The sequence below is a fragment of the Nelumbo nucifera genome, chromosome 1 (genome assembly GCF_055504915.1).
Source record: "Nelumbo nucifera cultivar China Antique chromosome 1, China Antique-T2T, whole genome shotgun sequence".
Taxonomy (NCBI): domain Eukaryota; kingdom Viridiplantae; phylum Streptophyta; class Magnoliopsida; order Proteales; family Nelumbonaceae; genus Nelumbo; species Nelumbo nucifera.
The window spans coordinates 82323166-82340143 of NC_142649.1; the positions used below are offsets into that span (position 1 = coordinate 82323166).

The 16978-nt window shown below is 33.9% G+C and overlaps 1 protein-coding gene across 1 annotated transcript in view; it reads right to left on the reverse strand.

The window, feature by feature from the left end:
* The window catches only part of LOC104599597 (vesicle-fusing ATPase-like), a 133869-nt gene extending 117993 nt beyond the window's left edge, over nt 1-15876 (reverse strand). Inside the window, exons 1-4 of the mRNA XM_010262210.2 lie at nt 15569-15876; nt 9455-9550; nt 9278-9359; nt 5374-5424 (exon numbers count right to left, since the gene is read on the reverse strand). Of these exons, the coding sequence (XP_010260512.1) occupies nt 5374-5424; nt 9278-9359; nt 9455-9550; nt 15569-15753 (414 nt within the window). The 5' untranslated portion in view covers nt 15754-15876. The remainder of the gene's footprint in view (nt 1-5373; nt 5425-9277; nt 9360-9454; nt 9551-15568) is intronic.
* Between the last annotated feature and the right edge of the window lie 1102 nt (nt 15877-16978).

A 16978-nucleotide genomic window follows, 5' to 3' on the forward strand; every position in this document is an offset into this window, starting at 1 on the left:
TAGGAAATGCGATTCCCAGTTGAAGGGAGAGAAAAATTTTTGAAATTCGCCCCCTTATTCCGCAATCTTTGGGCGTCCATTCGATGGATCTCTCATCCCTTCAGTAGCATTTCCAATCACACTCTGTAAGAGGATATTTTTTATATTTTTGATAATCAACAATAACAGAAACTTTCATTAAAGAGGGAATAAAATAAGAAATACAAGACAAGGGTGGGTATCTAGGAGTGCAAATATGCTAGCTGATGAGTTGGCAAGAAATGGGGTTAGGAAGAGATATTTAGACGGGGTGCCTAGGGCCAGGCTATAATTTGTAAGGTCCTTCTTGTTTCTTGTTTCTGCCTTCTCTGTTATGGGAAGAGGATCCCCCCTAGAGAGATGAGGATTAGGGAAAGATCTGAGAATATCCACCATATTTTTATGCATGTAACCTGTTTTTTTTTTTTTTTTGAAAGTAAAGGTATTGTGTTAATATCAAAAGAGGGAGAGGATTCCTCAAAGCTTATGCAGAGCAATCAAAAGAGGGAGAGGATTCCAGAGGTATCCCTTATCAATGGTGTGGATCTTGTCTTTGAATTCCTTTGCAGAAAGGGACCAAGAATTTAAAAGAAAAGCTACTCTTTCATGCAAAGCTTCCAAAGATGACTCCTTGCCTTTAAAAGCTCATTAACTTTTCTTATTTTTCCTTTGGAATTTCAACCAAGGGAAAATTTTAATTGGCAATTAACAGGTGAAGGAAGATACCATGAGAAATCAAAAGCCCAAATTAAGTGAAGGAAACAAAAACCAAACAATAACTGCAAAGTATCCCTATTCCAACAATTCCACCAAAGCAGCAATAGAACTTGGAACTCATAAGAACAAATTATTCAATTTGGATACAAAAGTTTATGTCTCTCCAAGGAGAAGGAAAGGACACATAGACTCATCAACAAAACCCTAAAATCAAAGCACTAGCATTGTTTCAAACCCCCCCCCCCTCCCCCGGTAAAGAAAAAAAAAACACCACAAAATTGTCAAGACCAAGGAGAAAAAGTGATCTCAAGATTAGTTAGGCTAACTACCCAAGTCAAAGCAGGCCATTATGCCCATGTTTACATGATCTCTCTTGTTCTAAGAGAATCTTAAACTCCACATTCTACCATATTTCAAGAGAACCTTGCAAACAAGGTCAGGTCAGCAGTTTTGATTGGGAGATGTAGTTCAAAGTCTGCTCTGCAAAGCCTGGCCTCTTTTGATAATGAATTATTTCTCATTTTCTTTTGCACATCCAACAGAACTGAATGATAGCAATCACATCCCCAACTTGAGAGACAGCAAGAGAGAAAATGGAAGCATGAGCTAGTGTGAAAGCTTTTGAGCCAGAGCTTGGAGGAGGATAAAAGGCCATTGCATGCTGGTATACACAATCATTTTTCAATACAAGTGTGCAGCTTTAGTTGAACCTTGGCAAGGATACAATGCTAAAATGCTCCATCTAAGAAAAAAGAAGATATTCATTTAAACGAAAGAAGCATCTGGACTGTTGCAATCCTTTCAGAAGGTATTAATCACACCATATCACTGCAATCAAGTAGAACAATATGGGTTGTAACACAGATATCTACTATGTTGTGTATTGATCCAAGATCTCATACAAATAATGAGAGTACAGTTGCAGATATCTTAAACTTTTTTTGGTAATAAATAAAAACAAAATTTATTAATAGAAAAAAAAAGAGTACATCAAACAGTAATGAGGTATCACTACAGATACAAAGCCACAAAAGAGAACACTCAATGGAAAAAGAAAAGAAGTACAAAAGCCAAAAACATGAGAAACTTTAAGCCAATTCCAAAATTTTCCAAAATCCAAAACCAAGGTCTTTTTTTGTGATTCCTTCAAACTCTGGGAGAATGAGCACCCAGTGCATTATCCTTTTACTGCATAATAAGGTGATAAGGTCCCTTGCTCAAGCCTTCTCTTCAAAAATTCCCCCGTCTTTCTTTCCATAGTTCCCAACAGACAGCAAAAGGAACGCAGCTCCAAATAATCTTTGCCTTGACATTTCCACTAACACTTGGCCAATTGGAGAAAAGGAACGCACCTCCAATTAGTCTTGAATAGACCAAAGAAGAAACCACATAAGAACTTTGAGTAGGGGCACTCAACAAACAAATGATAGACATTCTCCTCAGAATTCTCACGAAGATAGTATCTGCTAGCTAAGTGAAAACCTCAGTTTTGAACATGATTTAATGTCAAAATGTTGCCTAATGCAACTAACCATGAGAAAGCTTCCACCCTTGGAGGGACAGGGTTTCCCCAAATTCCTCTTAGGTCTGGGATACCTCCATAACCTTGGAAAAGCCTTGTAAAAAGATTTTACTGAGAACAAACCATTTCAAGACTCTTTCCACCGTCTTGAATCTTTCCTTTCCACCTTTTTTTCAGTTGATTGAAGTCTTGCAAGTAGACCCACACACTCTTGAATTTCCCAATCAAAGACAGATCTCCTGAACTTTGGGCACCACAGAGCTCTACCTTGAATAATCTCAAAATTCTCCACAACAGAGCTATTTTTCATCTCCAACCTATACACCCGAGGACAAAGATCACAAAACTTTCCAATACCCAGCCAATCATCTTCCCAGAATTTGATTGTTGATCCATCACCAACCTTGAAGGATACAAGGTTGAGAAAAGCTGATTGGAAGTACATAATTGCTTTCCAATTCACCTCTCTAGCATCCCACCCAAATCCAATCACCCCATATTTACAAACCACCACCCTCCTCCAAAGAGCCTCCCTCTCCAAACCAAATCTCCACAACCATTTCCCCGAAAGAGCTTTATTGAACTTCTTCAATCTTCTTATTCCTAGGCCTTTGTCTTTCTTATCCTTGCAAACCTCATCCCACTTAACTAAGTGGAATTTCTTTCTGATCCCTTTAACTCCCATAAGAACTCCTTTTGCATTTTTTTTCAATTATCAGGGAAGTTAGGGCTTTTAACAGTGAAAGGTAAGATACTAGGAGATTAGACAACACCCACTTAATAAGAGTTATCCTACCACCAACAGAAAGACACTTCCCCTTCCAAAATTCTAGTCTTTGATCTATTCTATCAAGAACCAGCTTCCATGTTGAAGAAATCTAATATTTTGCACCAATAGGGAGACCCAAATAAGTATAAGGGAACTCCCCCACCAAGCACTCTAAGGTAGTTGCATAGTCTTCCAAGAGAGACTTAGAAATATCACCCACCCCAATCATCACACTCTTTTTCAAGTTGATTTTTTGTCCTACTAGCATTTAATAGAAATTGAGGATTATCTTAGATTCAGCACTTGCACAGACGAGGCATCCAAAAATATCTGAGTGTCATCAGCAAATTGAAGATGAACAATGGAGACTCCATTTCTACCTTCTTTAAATCCTTCGAACCTCCCAATTTCTGCTCCTTTGCACAACAAACAAACTTAAAACTTCTGCCACCAGAACAAATAACAAGGGGGATAAAGGATCTCCTTGTATTATGCTCCTTTGGGCTTGAAAAAGAGGTATGGGTGAACCATTAACAACGACTGAAAAAGAGACTGAGTAAATGCACGCAAACATCCCGCTTCTCCATCTTCCTCCAAAGCCCATCCTAGACAAAACATCTTCTGAAAACCCCACTCTGCATGGTCATACGCCTTTTCAATATCAATCTTGCAAACTAAACCTTGTTGTCCACTATTTAGTCTTGAATCAACACATTCACTTGCAATCATCACTCCATTAAGAATAGGCCTACCTTCCACAAAAGCCATTTGGGTTGGACCCACAACTTCATGAAGAACTGATCTTAGACTTCTAGAAAGCACCTTAGCAATGATTTTATATGGAATGAGGTCAAGCTGATTGGTTTAAATTCCTTGACTCTAGATGCCCCTTCCACTTTCAGGATTAGAGATTTGAAAGCTCCATTTGCACTCCTCTGCACCAACTTTTCCAACCAAAATTCATACATCATTCCCATTACATTTTCTCACATGCCAGAAGTTCTTGAAGAAACAAAGATTGAAACCATCAGGACCTGGAGCCTTGTCACCCTTCATGATACTTATTGCTTCCCAAACTTCCTTCTCATCAAATTCTTTTTCCAACCAATCTCTCAATCCCTCCCTAATCATTCTAAGCTGTAAATCTCCCAAGAATACCTTTCTATTTGGGGCTGCCTTGTACAAATTGATGTAGAAGTTCCTAATTTCCTCCATCACTTCTTTTGGGTCATCAATGACTCTGTTTCCCCCCCTTCAATCTAGAGATGAAGTTTCTTCTCCTCCTACCTCTTGTTAGTGCATGGAAGAATGTTGTATTTTTATCTCCCTCCTTTAGCCAAATTGCTCTTGATTTCTTCTCCACATGACTTCCTGTGAATCACATCCAAAATTTCCTCTCTCACACTTTCTTTCTCCCTTTTGCCTTCCCTAGAGAGCACATCACTTTCCTCTAATCTCTCCAATTCTGCCATTTTTCTAAGAATCTCAGCTTTTTATTTGAGATGTTCCCAAAACCTCCCTATTCCAAACTCCCAAATCTTCCTTTAGAGCCATAATAGGCTTTCTCATCAGAATGTAACCAGCCCTTCCTTTAAAATGATAACTTCTCCACAAAGGCAACATAAGGAGGATGTTTAAGCCACATGTTTTCAAATCTAAAAGGTTTTGGCTCATCAAGTTTGTGGAATTTTCTCAAGAGGATAGGTTTATGATCCAACAAAGCCAAAGTAAGGGTTTCCTGAACCAAGTCAGAAAAATTTTCCTCCCATTCTCCATTACAAAGGAATCTATCTAGTCTCCTTAAAATAGGTGGGTCTTGACCATTCAACCAAGTAAAACCAGATGCCAATCTACTACAATCAATCAGCCCATTCCTTCTTATAAACTCCCTGAAACTCCTCATAGCCCTGGAAACCCTATTGTCCCTTCCCCCTTTCCTCTCACTCAGTGACAGACATTAACAACCCCCCCCCCCCCCACACACACACACACACAATCAAATCCCTCCAATTCCTCCCATAGCTCTTCTTTACCCCCTCCCTTGTAGGTCCATAAACATTTAAACCAGCACCCTACAATTCACTCCCAAGTTATCCAGCACCACAAAACAGAATGCGACTCCTGAAAAAAAAAAAAAAAAAAAAACACCTTAGCCCACACTTCAGAATCCCAAATCACCACTAATCCCCCAAAAACCCCACAGCTTCACAAACAACCCACCCAAATTTTGGAAGACACTCTAAGATTCAAACAAACATTGGTTAGAAACAGAAGATCAAATAATTGACAAAAAAATACATATAACTGAAATTAGAAAATAAATATGCAAGCCATAAATAACTCATACCTGGTTAATAAATCTCTTGTGAAATTGTTGTGACAGAAGATTGGCATCAATCTGCAATGGAGTATATACAAGTGATATTAACTTCCATAAAACATGCCAAGTGGGTAATAGATAAAAATAGTTGTAGGCAAATGGGCATCACTAGGGGTGAATTCAAGCCAAACCAAGCTGAATATCTAGCTATTCAAGCTCGGTTCGCCAAAACACTATGAAGCTCGAGCTCGAGCTTGATTCAAGCTAGAGATTTGAGCACGAATTCAGCTTGACTTAAAAGCTCATAAGTTCAAGCTTGGCTCGGCTCAAGCTTGACTGTAAGCCAAACTTCCTATAAAAACAAAAAACTATACATATAAAAAATATCTTTTTTACTTTATATATAAAAAAATAGCAATTATAAAAACTAGATATTATTATACATATAAAAAACTATACATACTATTAAAAAACTAGATATTATTATACACATATATATACGACTATTAAAAGTGTGAATGAGGTCTAGATTCTAGATTTTTTTTAACTAAAAATACCCTTATTTTTTGAACTTGGTTTCCCTATATTATGAGGGAAAAAAACATAATAAGAATTACTACTTTTACTAAATTCAATATATTCCTCATCATTAACACTTATATTTAAGGTATTAACTCCTACTTATTTTCATTAAATCTTATATTTAAAGCACATTAAATAAATGAGATTTGTGGATTTTTCTTGACTAAAAACACCTCTATTTATGAAATTGAGGTCCCTCTTTAATTGTGTGGACAAAATATGTACTTTAAAGTACTATTAAATTCCACTTCATTAAATTCCCTTTCATTACGGTATTAATTCTCATTCTCTCCTTACATACTTAATTATAAGTACTTTTATTTCTCACCAGTAAATTCTACAAATAAAATCTATATCCAATATTTTTAACCAATGTTCTCATTGTTAAATAATAAAAAATTAAAAATAAATATAAATATTACAAATATTATAAAAAATTGTGAAAAAATTAGGCACATCTCTAATATTATCTATTTATCATATCAAATAACAACAAGTATGCTAAATAAAAGTATTTTTATTCAATGAAAATGAATTAATGAAATACAAGATTTAAAATTGACCCAAAAACAAAACCATTTTCCTATTCAAGTGGTAGTAGTCAATGGTTCAACCTTTTAGGTCAAATGGATCAACCTATGATATCATAAATAAATAATAAAAACTTCAAAAAAGATAGAGACACAAAAATTGTTAAAAACATAGAAATTTTGTAAAACAACATTTGGGTGCATCTCTAATATTATGTATTCATCATAATAAACAACAAGTATGATAGATAAGATTTATTTTTATTAATGATAGAAATAGAATTAAAAAATAAACTAACATAAAATGAAAATTGTTTTTGCATCTAATTGACAATCAATGGTCCATAGGGAGGCAAATTAAGTAGGATTAACTAGAACTCAAATTGATCCTAATTTTAGACAAGCTAACTTCGATTTTCAATCCTTGATTTAGGCATAGTGTTAGACAGTGTATGCCCTTAGGTCCAATCAGAATGATGTACATTATGACATTTATTGTAAATGAATAAAGTACATATTTGATTCATGTTATTATGGTGTGTTTTTGTGTAATACCCTTAAACTAGACACATATGAGACTTGTGTTAGTTTAGAATCTTCACAGCCATTGGATAGATCTGGGGAGATTTATCCTGCCAAGGCTGACATTGATGTGCCGCCAAGTTGGTTGGGGTAGCTTGTCTCATCTGCCAGGGTGAGACCTGAGGTATATGCAATGTGGGTTTTCTTGAAACCCTGAACTGGACCAAAATTCCAATATTGCCCTGGACCTTGGAGATAGATGGGCAAAACTAGAATGTTACACCTGACCCCTAGACTCGATTATGATACTACACTAGGTGTCGGATTGAGCTGTCTTTGATATGCCAATCAGTGAGATCCTTAGTGGGGGTCAAAACCTGGGTATGTTGGGACAGTCCGAGAATTCATCTGAGTGGGTGATCATAGTGACAGGATCAGCCCCTTTGTTGGACAAAGTGAATGATCGGGGATGCACTCTCTCTGATGGAAACCAAAACTGCCGACAGTCAATTTCAACCGTTGAAATTTGTTTTGCAAAATATATTTATATAGAGATATATATATATATATTATGGTTTCAAAATGTTTGCAAAAGGTTTTAATTCCTGGGATTCATGTGAGTAGAGAGTGCAACACTGTACTTTGTAGCCGAGGGAGAGGTCCTTTCTTGTCGGGCAGTGTTTGATCATTATGGGCTATGAGGTTAAGTGTAAAACCATTGAGGGTAATACCTGATGGGCTAATCTTGCATCTTCCCACAGTCCATGGGTTTTTTATAAGGTGGCTTGACCCAATGACCATTTAGTGTAAATGTTGGGCCCATTAAGAGCCCATGGTGATGGACTTAGGGGTTCACTGGGGGTTCACTGGGGGTTTATTAGGGGTTTACTGGGGGTTCACTAGGGGTTTATTAAGAGCCCATTAAGACCAAATAGTCTTTGGTCTTCTCCTTGGGCATGAACACTTTCATTGGGGGTTTATTATTACTCCGTATCAGGTATATCCCTCTACTCCCTTTTGATTTCAGATCTGGTCCGGTTTGGTTTCAAGATTGATCATTGAAAATGCAGTTTTCTAAAATAGGGAATGTGATTCCCACATGGGAGAGAGAGAAATTTTGGAAATTTCACCCAACCTTCCTGCAGGGTTCGGCCATCCATATGATGGATCTCTCATCCCTTCACCTAGGCCTAGGCTTAAAAGGTTTGGGCGTTTTATTTTTTGGGTTGAGCTAAGCCTATCCCTTCGGTAGCTAAAGCCAAGCTTGATTATACACATACAATCATAAATACATATATAGCAAATATTTGCATACATGCATGTATATGCAATTATACACATACATTTTATATCAAATTTTATCATGAGGCTAATTGATAGACCCAAGTGCATCAAATTTCAATGCAAGTTAGGCCCATGTTGGATAAATTGGGCTTGACTTTGGTCTTGAAGCCTTAGGTTCAATGCATAGGGTTGGGCCTAGGTTAAGCTTAAATTCAGCCCAACCTACTTGGCTTGCACCATAATGGTCCAATTGTTTGGGTAAATGGGTTAACCAATGATGTCATAATTAAATAATAAAATTTTAAAAATAGATAAAAACATAAAATTAATAGAAATTTTTGACATATCTAAGATATTATAAACTTATCATTTCAAATAAAAATAAGTGTGATAAACAAAAACTATTTTCAGAATTAATTATGTAAATGGAACAAAGAACTTAAAGTTACCCAAAAATGAGATTGATTTCTTTCAAGTCAAATAGGCCATCACATGATGTCATAATTATATAATAAAAAATAAAAAAAAGAGAAATAAAAAATATAAAAAACACAAAAAACTGTCAACAAAAGTTTTTGTACATCTCTAATATTCTATATTTATCATAATAAAAAAATAAATATGATAAATTAGAAGTATTTTTATTAACAATGGAAATGAAATATAAAATTTAAATCCACCAGCACACCATGCTTTGATTATTTATCCTTTTTAAATGGTTCTAATAAGGATATTAAAATTATTAATGTTATCTGAAATTGCCACATGTAATGCATATATATATGTATGTATATATTCACAAGCCTTACGATCTGAGCTTTATTAGGCTAGAGCTCACCACAAAGCTCAGTTTAGACTAAGCCAAAAGCTTGTGCAAAGCTCGATTTGTGTCCACCCCAAGGAATCACTCTCCACAAAAAACCAAGTATATAACTCATTTAGGCTCAAGTATCATAAATATCACATTGCTTCAAACAAACTTAAGGTACAACCTATCCAATGAAAAGGCTTACCTGTTCACTTTTAGTCCCTTTCTTCACAAACTCCAACTCCAATGTAAGCAGTGCTAGGTTGAAACCGTCAGGTGGAATAAATCTAGGTAATATGGTACCATTGGAAAATTACAAAAAAAGCATGAAGAACACATAAAATACATCTAGAAGAAAAAATCCAAGGCCCAATCATCTAACCTGCTAGCAGATACTGTATCCCCAGTAGAAACTCTTGCATACCTTCGTTGGATGGCATTTAATGCAATATTACCATCATGTATACTTTCATGTGCAGTATGTATTAGTTAAGGGTCCAAAAAATGTGAACTCCTTCAAAAACAGACACCAGCCAACCATTCTTAAATTGTTTAAAAATTTTGGTGTTGTATAAAAATTCCTACCACGAAATTTGTAGTTATTGATCAAAAAAATAATTACCACCACATCAGAGGGGCAAGAGGGGCAATTTTTTCCACTCAATATCAAAAGAGGAATACACTTGCAAGCAAATCCATGTTATGGCCTAAAAAAGTAAATAGCATGCAAAATAATAATAACCAAAGAATATTATAAGTGAATTATAATTTCAACTTCAAAAAAATATATACAAATGAACCAACACCTTGAAAAGCAAGTGCAACAGTGCCTCATGGATCCCCCGGGACATGAGGCCTATAACTAAAGTACCAATGAGCATGTGGAACTTTTCTTATTGACAAAAATGCCGCTATTTTTTAATTTGGTTCTCTTTGATTGTGAGGGCAGAAAAAGGTAATTAGTTTGAACTACTACTTTTCCCTTCATTCAATTCCCTTTCATTAAGTCTTATATTGGAGGTATTAACTCCAATTCTTTCTCATTAAAATCCTATACTTAAGGTGTTTTTTACCAATAGATTCTACCAATTAGATCTATATCTAATACTTTTAACAATTTAAAACCCATGTTTTTAAGAACTGACCCAAAACTAAACCATTATTTCCTCCATGTGGCAAGGAAACAATTCAACCATTCGGGTGAAATTGGCCAACCCATGATACAATAGCTAAATAATGATTTTTTTAAAAATAGAGATAAATACAAAAATTAAAAAAAAAAGCAAATAAAATGGGCACATCTATAATATTTTTCATTAATCATATCAAAGAAAAATAAATGTGATAAATACAAAATTTAAAATTGATGCAAAATTTAAAATTCCCCTTCTTAATGAAATTGGTTTTGTTATTGATTAAAAAATTGTTTTTCTGTTTGGTGACAAGTCAATAGTTCTCCTTTTCAAGCCAAATGTGTCAACCCTTGATGTCATAATTAAATAATAAAAAAAATAATATAGAAAAATAAAGAAAAAATCTAGAAATTTTGTAAAAAACAAATAAGTGTGATAAATAAGAATTTTTTTATCAATGTTGAGAGAACTAGACCGGGCATAGAACCGGAGAAAGGAGAGGTTCAAGGATCAGAGGTTCGATCGGGGCCAAATCGAAGGTCGAACCGTGATGATGTGACATATACATATATATATTATGAGTCATATAAATACTATATATAATATATTTTACAACTTTTAATATACATAAATATGGTGGATGGAAGGTGAGTTTCTTAATTTTTAAAACAAATGACTACGGTTCAAACCTTTTAATCTACATTTACTTTAAAATACGTGCATAATAATGTAATATGAACAAAAAAGAGTCATTAATTAGCATTAAGTAAAGAGGTGGATTAGTAGTAATTAAGTAATCTGTGAAAATAAGAGGTCTTGGGTTCCAATCTTGTTAACAACATTTTAAAATTTCACTTATGTATAGACCTAGGTAGTTTCATGAAACCAAGACTGGTTCACCAATTTTCTGGTTAAACAGGCCAGTCAGCCGATTTTCAACTGGTTTGAGCAATTCCGATTATTGGGGTGTAACCGAACCGGTTAGTGCCATGGGTCATGGTTCAACCGGTTCGATCGGTCAGTTCAGTCTGGTTTTCTAAACACAGGTTTTTACACATAGAAATATAAAAAAATTGTAGAAAATTTTGGAGACATATTATTACTACTATTATCATTATCATCATCCAAACTTGCCACGTGCAAAGCACATACATATTTGCTAGTAAATTATAAAAATGTGAAAGAGGAAAGCAAAACACTCACATTAATTTTATCAATAATTGTTGCATTAACAATGAAAGTGTAATAATGAGAGTGAGAGGGGCCTTGGTGTCTAGGGGAGACTTCAATCTTTAAGGTCTTCAAGGGAAACAAACAACCCAAACCAAGGTATTACTATCATCATGAGGAAGTTTAAAAATCTAAATGAATCCTTTGAGCTAAAGGAACCCCCTCTATTCCAAGTTGAGTTCACTTCATCAAACTTTCAAACCAATCCAATCTACTCCAAAGTCCAAACTAAATAGGTTGTTGATTTTATGAGGAAGTTGAAAGCCTCAAAAGAGAATTTAAAAGATTGGAATAAGAATCATTTTGGAAGAATTGAAGAAGCTCAAGAGAGAATCACTTCTAGGATAGAGTTGAACAAAAAGAAACATTTGAGAGAATTTAGTGAGGAAGAAAGAATAGAGCGTTAGAAGTTGAAGGTGGAGTTGGAAGATCTTTTAAGAAAAGTAAGAATTTTCTAGGAGACAAAAGTCAAGATGTAAATTGATTTAGGAGGGGACTGAAATACGAGATTTTTCCATTCTTTAGAAAATGGGAGGGGAAGGAAAATTTTCATAACTAGTGTGGAAGTGGATGGAATTGATGTAAGAAGAGAAGAGGAGATTGTTAAGGTTTTTTTGGGCCACTTCAGAAGCATTTTTTTTCCAAACTAGGGGGGAACAGACAAGAACTCCATAATCTGGAATGAGATAGGATGATAAGCAGTCAACAAAGTTCTTTGGAGAGTGATTTTAGCATTGAGGAAATTAAAAAGGTTGTCTTCTCCATGGAAAGATTAAAAGTACCATGGCCAGATGGATTTACTATGTCTTTTTTCCAAGATTGTTGGGATTTTCTTAATGGAAAATGATTTGAAAGAGGTATTTGATAAGTTTCACCAGAAAGGGGAGATCTCCCCGGGAACAAACTCAACCTTCATTACCCTAACACCCAAGAAAAAGGAAGCTAAAACCCCAAGGGACTTCAGGCCAATTAGCTTGGTGGGCAACCTATATAAAATAATAGAAAAGGTTCTGTTAGATAGACTAAAGAAGGTTTTTCCCATAGTGAATTCACAAAATCAAGGTGCATTTGTGGAAGGTGCATTTGTGGAAGGGAGAAAATTTGTGGACCAAATTCTAGTGGAAAATGAATGTGTAGTAGGTAAGAAGAAAAAGGAGGGAAAGGGTTTATTTGTAAATTGGACTTAGAAAAGGCTTATGAATTAGTGGATTGGTCCTTCCTTGAGATTATGGAGAGATTTGGGTTGGGAGGAAAGGTGGAGATTGTGGATTAAAGGATGCCTGAGCTCAGTGCAATATTCAATTCTGATCAATATGCCTACTAGAGATTTCTTCCCAACTAAAAGAGGTTTGAGAAATAGTGACCCTTTGTCCCCTTTCCTATTCACTATGATTGCAGAGGTCCTAAGTAGAACGATCTTAAAGATAGACATGGATAACCTAATCATAGGCTAAAGGGTGGGAAGGACCGAGGTTGTAGTTACACATTTGCAATTTGCAGATGACATAATTCTACTTGTAATGACATTAGCATTGAGTTTTTGTTTGTAATGACATTAGCAATAAGTCCCTTAGAAACCTAAAGACCCTTATCAGTTCCTTTGAGAAGTTATCTCACTTAAGGATCAACTTGGGGAAGGGCTGTCTAGTGGGTCTGAATTTGCATGATGAGGAAGTCATTAGAATAGCAGATTTCTTAGGCTACAAAGTCAAGATCTAAGAGCTTTTGGAAGCTTGTGTTGGAGAGATTTGCAAATAAAGCCGGAACTTTGGAAAAGAAATTACATTTCTTTGGGTGGGAGGATACCAAATTTTGATAGAGGGAGACTCTAAATTGTAGATTGAGTGGATGCAATCTGGTAAGTTGGGAGCCTGGATTTATAAGCAGCCCATATGAGAAATCCTCAACACAACAAGGGAGATCAGTGTGTGCTTCAAACGAACAAGGAGATCAGCTAATGGTTTAGCTGACATGTTGGCTAAACAAGGGACTGTGAGGGAGAGAATGTTCTAGGCAGTTTTGTAAGAAAGATTACTGGGGGCTCAACACCTGTTTAGGGGTTGACAGCTGTAATTAACTCTAGAAAGTTATACTTAAGTTGTATTCATGAAGCTACTGTTTCCAATAAAAAAAAGGATTTCTTTGATCAAAGCAACATTAGCTAACCTTCCTATCTACTTCTTCTCTACCTTCTTTATCTCTATTAAAATTGGTAGGCAGTTAGAAAAATTAATGAGGGATTTTTGTGGGAACCAAGGGATGGGAAGAAAGACCACTTGGTAAAATGGGAACAAGTTAGTAGACCCAAAGAAAAATGTGGGCTTGGGGTTGTAAACATGGTCCAAAAGAATTCAGCTTCTTAGAGAAGTGGTTGTGGAGGTTTCCTTTAGAAAGAGATAGGCTGTGGCACAAGGTAATCGAAAACATAAATGGTCAATCGGACAATAGATGGGGTGCAATGGTAGCTACTAATGCAACTTCGATCTCTCCTTGGAAAGCAATTTATGAGGTATATCATTTTTTGTTAATCTCATCCGATATGATGTGGGTTGAGAAATAAAGATGTATTTATATAAGTTGACCAAGTGAAGAAAAGAAAAAGAAATGAAAGAAAGCAGCATTAGTTATTTAAAGCTATTTCATGCATTTGATGCATCTTGATAATAAACATTTCCAACTCAAAAACTTTGATTCTGTCAAATAGAAGGTGAATTAGTGAAATACAATGAAAATTCTAAAGCTAAAAACTTTGAAGGAGAAGTAAATCTCCCTTGAATGTTAAGTAGATATTCGATATATTCAATACACTCATATCTACCATGCCTATACATGTGGCTTTTTACCAACCACAAAGGAAAACAATAGAAGTATATAAGTTATACTAGATATGACAATATATTAAATAAATATAAATATTAGTTTGTTCCAATTTGACAACAGTTTACTTGATTGCTATACAAACCTTTTTAAAAGCAAACCCCAATAATAAATGTAACGTTACCACTTTGAGGTGAATATCACCAACATTTTATGCATTAAGCAATGCACCTAGATGCATTTCAATGGCACCTTTCCATAAGGTGTATGCTTCCCAGTCCCCACAACCTTACAAATACTTGATAAATAGAATGATATAGACTTGATTAGAAACTTAAAATTCCAAAAAGAGACATCAAGCACCACCAAAACACAAGGATAAAAAACATGTTAGGCACCAAGGAATACTCAATTTGTTAGCACCCTACAGAAGTCCACATAAACACAATACAAATTGTGCTTATAATTTTCAATTTATATATAAGTAAAAAAAATAGTTCGAATTTGAAACAGTGAATGAAAATTTTCTTTCGAAATTTATCCACATTTTATTACAAGGTAATACAGAAACAAATATTTATGGAGCAAAATCATCAGAAAACTAGGAGTATGATTTTCATTCCTTATGAGATAGGCTAACCAATTAAAAGTTGCTAAAAAGGCACAATATGAAATGCTTAAGCCAGAAGACAATTTTATCGAAATATTCTCTACTTATGATGTTGTAAGAAGGTAACGTATAAAGAAATCATTTCCACCAATTAACGGAGAAACTCACATGCAGAGCATTGCCCATTGTAGAACAAAAATATATATTTCATGTGAAGGAGACCTTCTACTAATACATTGGATGGATCGAGAGGCAGTAAAAGCAAACCTAGAATTAAATAACAAGAGGACCATAAAGATGAAGAAAATGAGGCTGGTTGAGTCAAAATTCAAAAGCATCCCACCCACCCCTCCTAAGACAATTTCATGGGACTCATTTCATTTCTATTGACTACTAATAAATAATAACAGAATATTTACTAGTTGAAGCTAGAAATGAAGGTAAATGTTGAAAAAGTTATGTCCCTTGCATTGGTTATTGCTCGTCCTAGTTATTCAGTAAAATCAAATCATCATTTCCAACACTTCAATTAAATGATCTTCGATTTAAACCAATAGGAAAAAAGTAAGCAATTTATCATCCAATAGAAATATAAAACAGTCTACCAATCAGGACAAAAATGTAAAACAGTCCATATAGAAAGCACCAAGCACAAACTATATGAATTAACAACTGGCTCCAAAGAAAACCGGGAATGAAAGGATATCGGAGAGACAGAACGAAGGAATCGGCCACTAATGCTAGGAAGAGATTAGACCCAGGAACTGCAAAGTTTTTGAGATCCAAAGCTGAGCAATAAGCGAGATTGGTGAGAGCTAGATCTGCGGATGGTGTATTCGTGACGATCATAGTGATAGGAGCATTCGTACTCGCTGAACCTCTCCCCGTCATTGAAGAAAATCAAATAGAGAAACGTTGCCTCAAGGCCTTGCAGCGACTGTAATAGAGACGAAAGTAACAGTTTTTTCCTTCGGTTCTAAGGAACGAAAACAAATGAGGGGATCCGATAACTAAGGGAGTAATTTGATAATTTGACGGTTGAGAACCTCTATTTATTCAAGCGAATAATACGCGGGAGTCTAGGAGAACCTCTATTTGACGATTAACTAAGGGTGTTATTTGAAAATTTGACGGTTGAGAACCTCCATTTGACAGTTGACTAAGAGTGTTAACATTATAACATTATAATAATTTTATTAACATTGTGATATTATTAATATTTATTAATAATTACAATAGTCATTGTCAAAAACATTATTAATATTATTATTATTATTAATATATTAATATTATTAGTAACATTAATGTTATAATGTTAACATTATTATTAATGTCATAATGTATAATGTTAATAACATTTTAATGTTAATAATAATAATGTTAATATTAATTAACATTAGTGTTACAATTAACATTATAATAACTTTATAATGACGATTAATAGCATTAATAAAATATTATTATAATGTTAATATTATAACATTATACTATTAATAACACTATTATAACATTAATCTTATAATATTATCATTATTATTAATATTAATGTTATTAATAATTATAATAACCATTATTAATAACATTATTAACATTACAATTAATAATAATGTTATTAATAAAATTATTATAATGTTAACATTATTAATTAATGTTAACATTAATAACATTCTTTACATTACTAATAACTTTATAATTATAAATACTAACATTAATAACAATATTATTATAATGTGAACATTATAACAGTATAATAATGTTATTAACATTATAATGCTAACATTATTAATGTTAATAATGTTATTGACATTATTAATTAATAATAATATTAATTAATGTTAATTATTAATAACATTATTACTAATGCTATAATATTAACATTATAAGTTATTAACTATAATAATAACAATATAAAATTAACATTAATATTAATAGCATTAATAATATTAATAATAATATTATCATTATTATCATAATGTTATTATAATAATGTTAACACTAATATTTTTAATGTTAATGTTATTAACATTATAATATTAATAATGTTAACATCATTAATGTTAATAATGTTACATTATTATTACATTATCATTATTAATGTTATTAATAATTAACATTA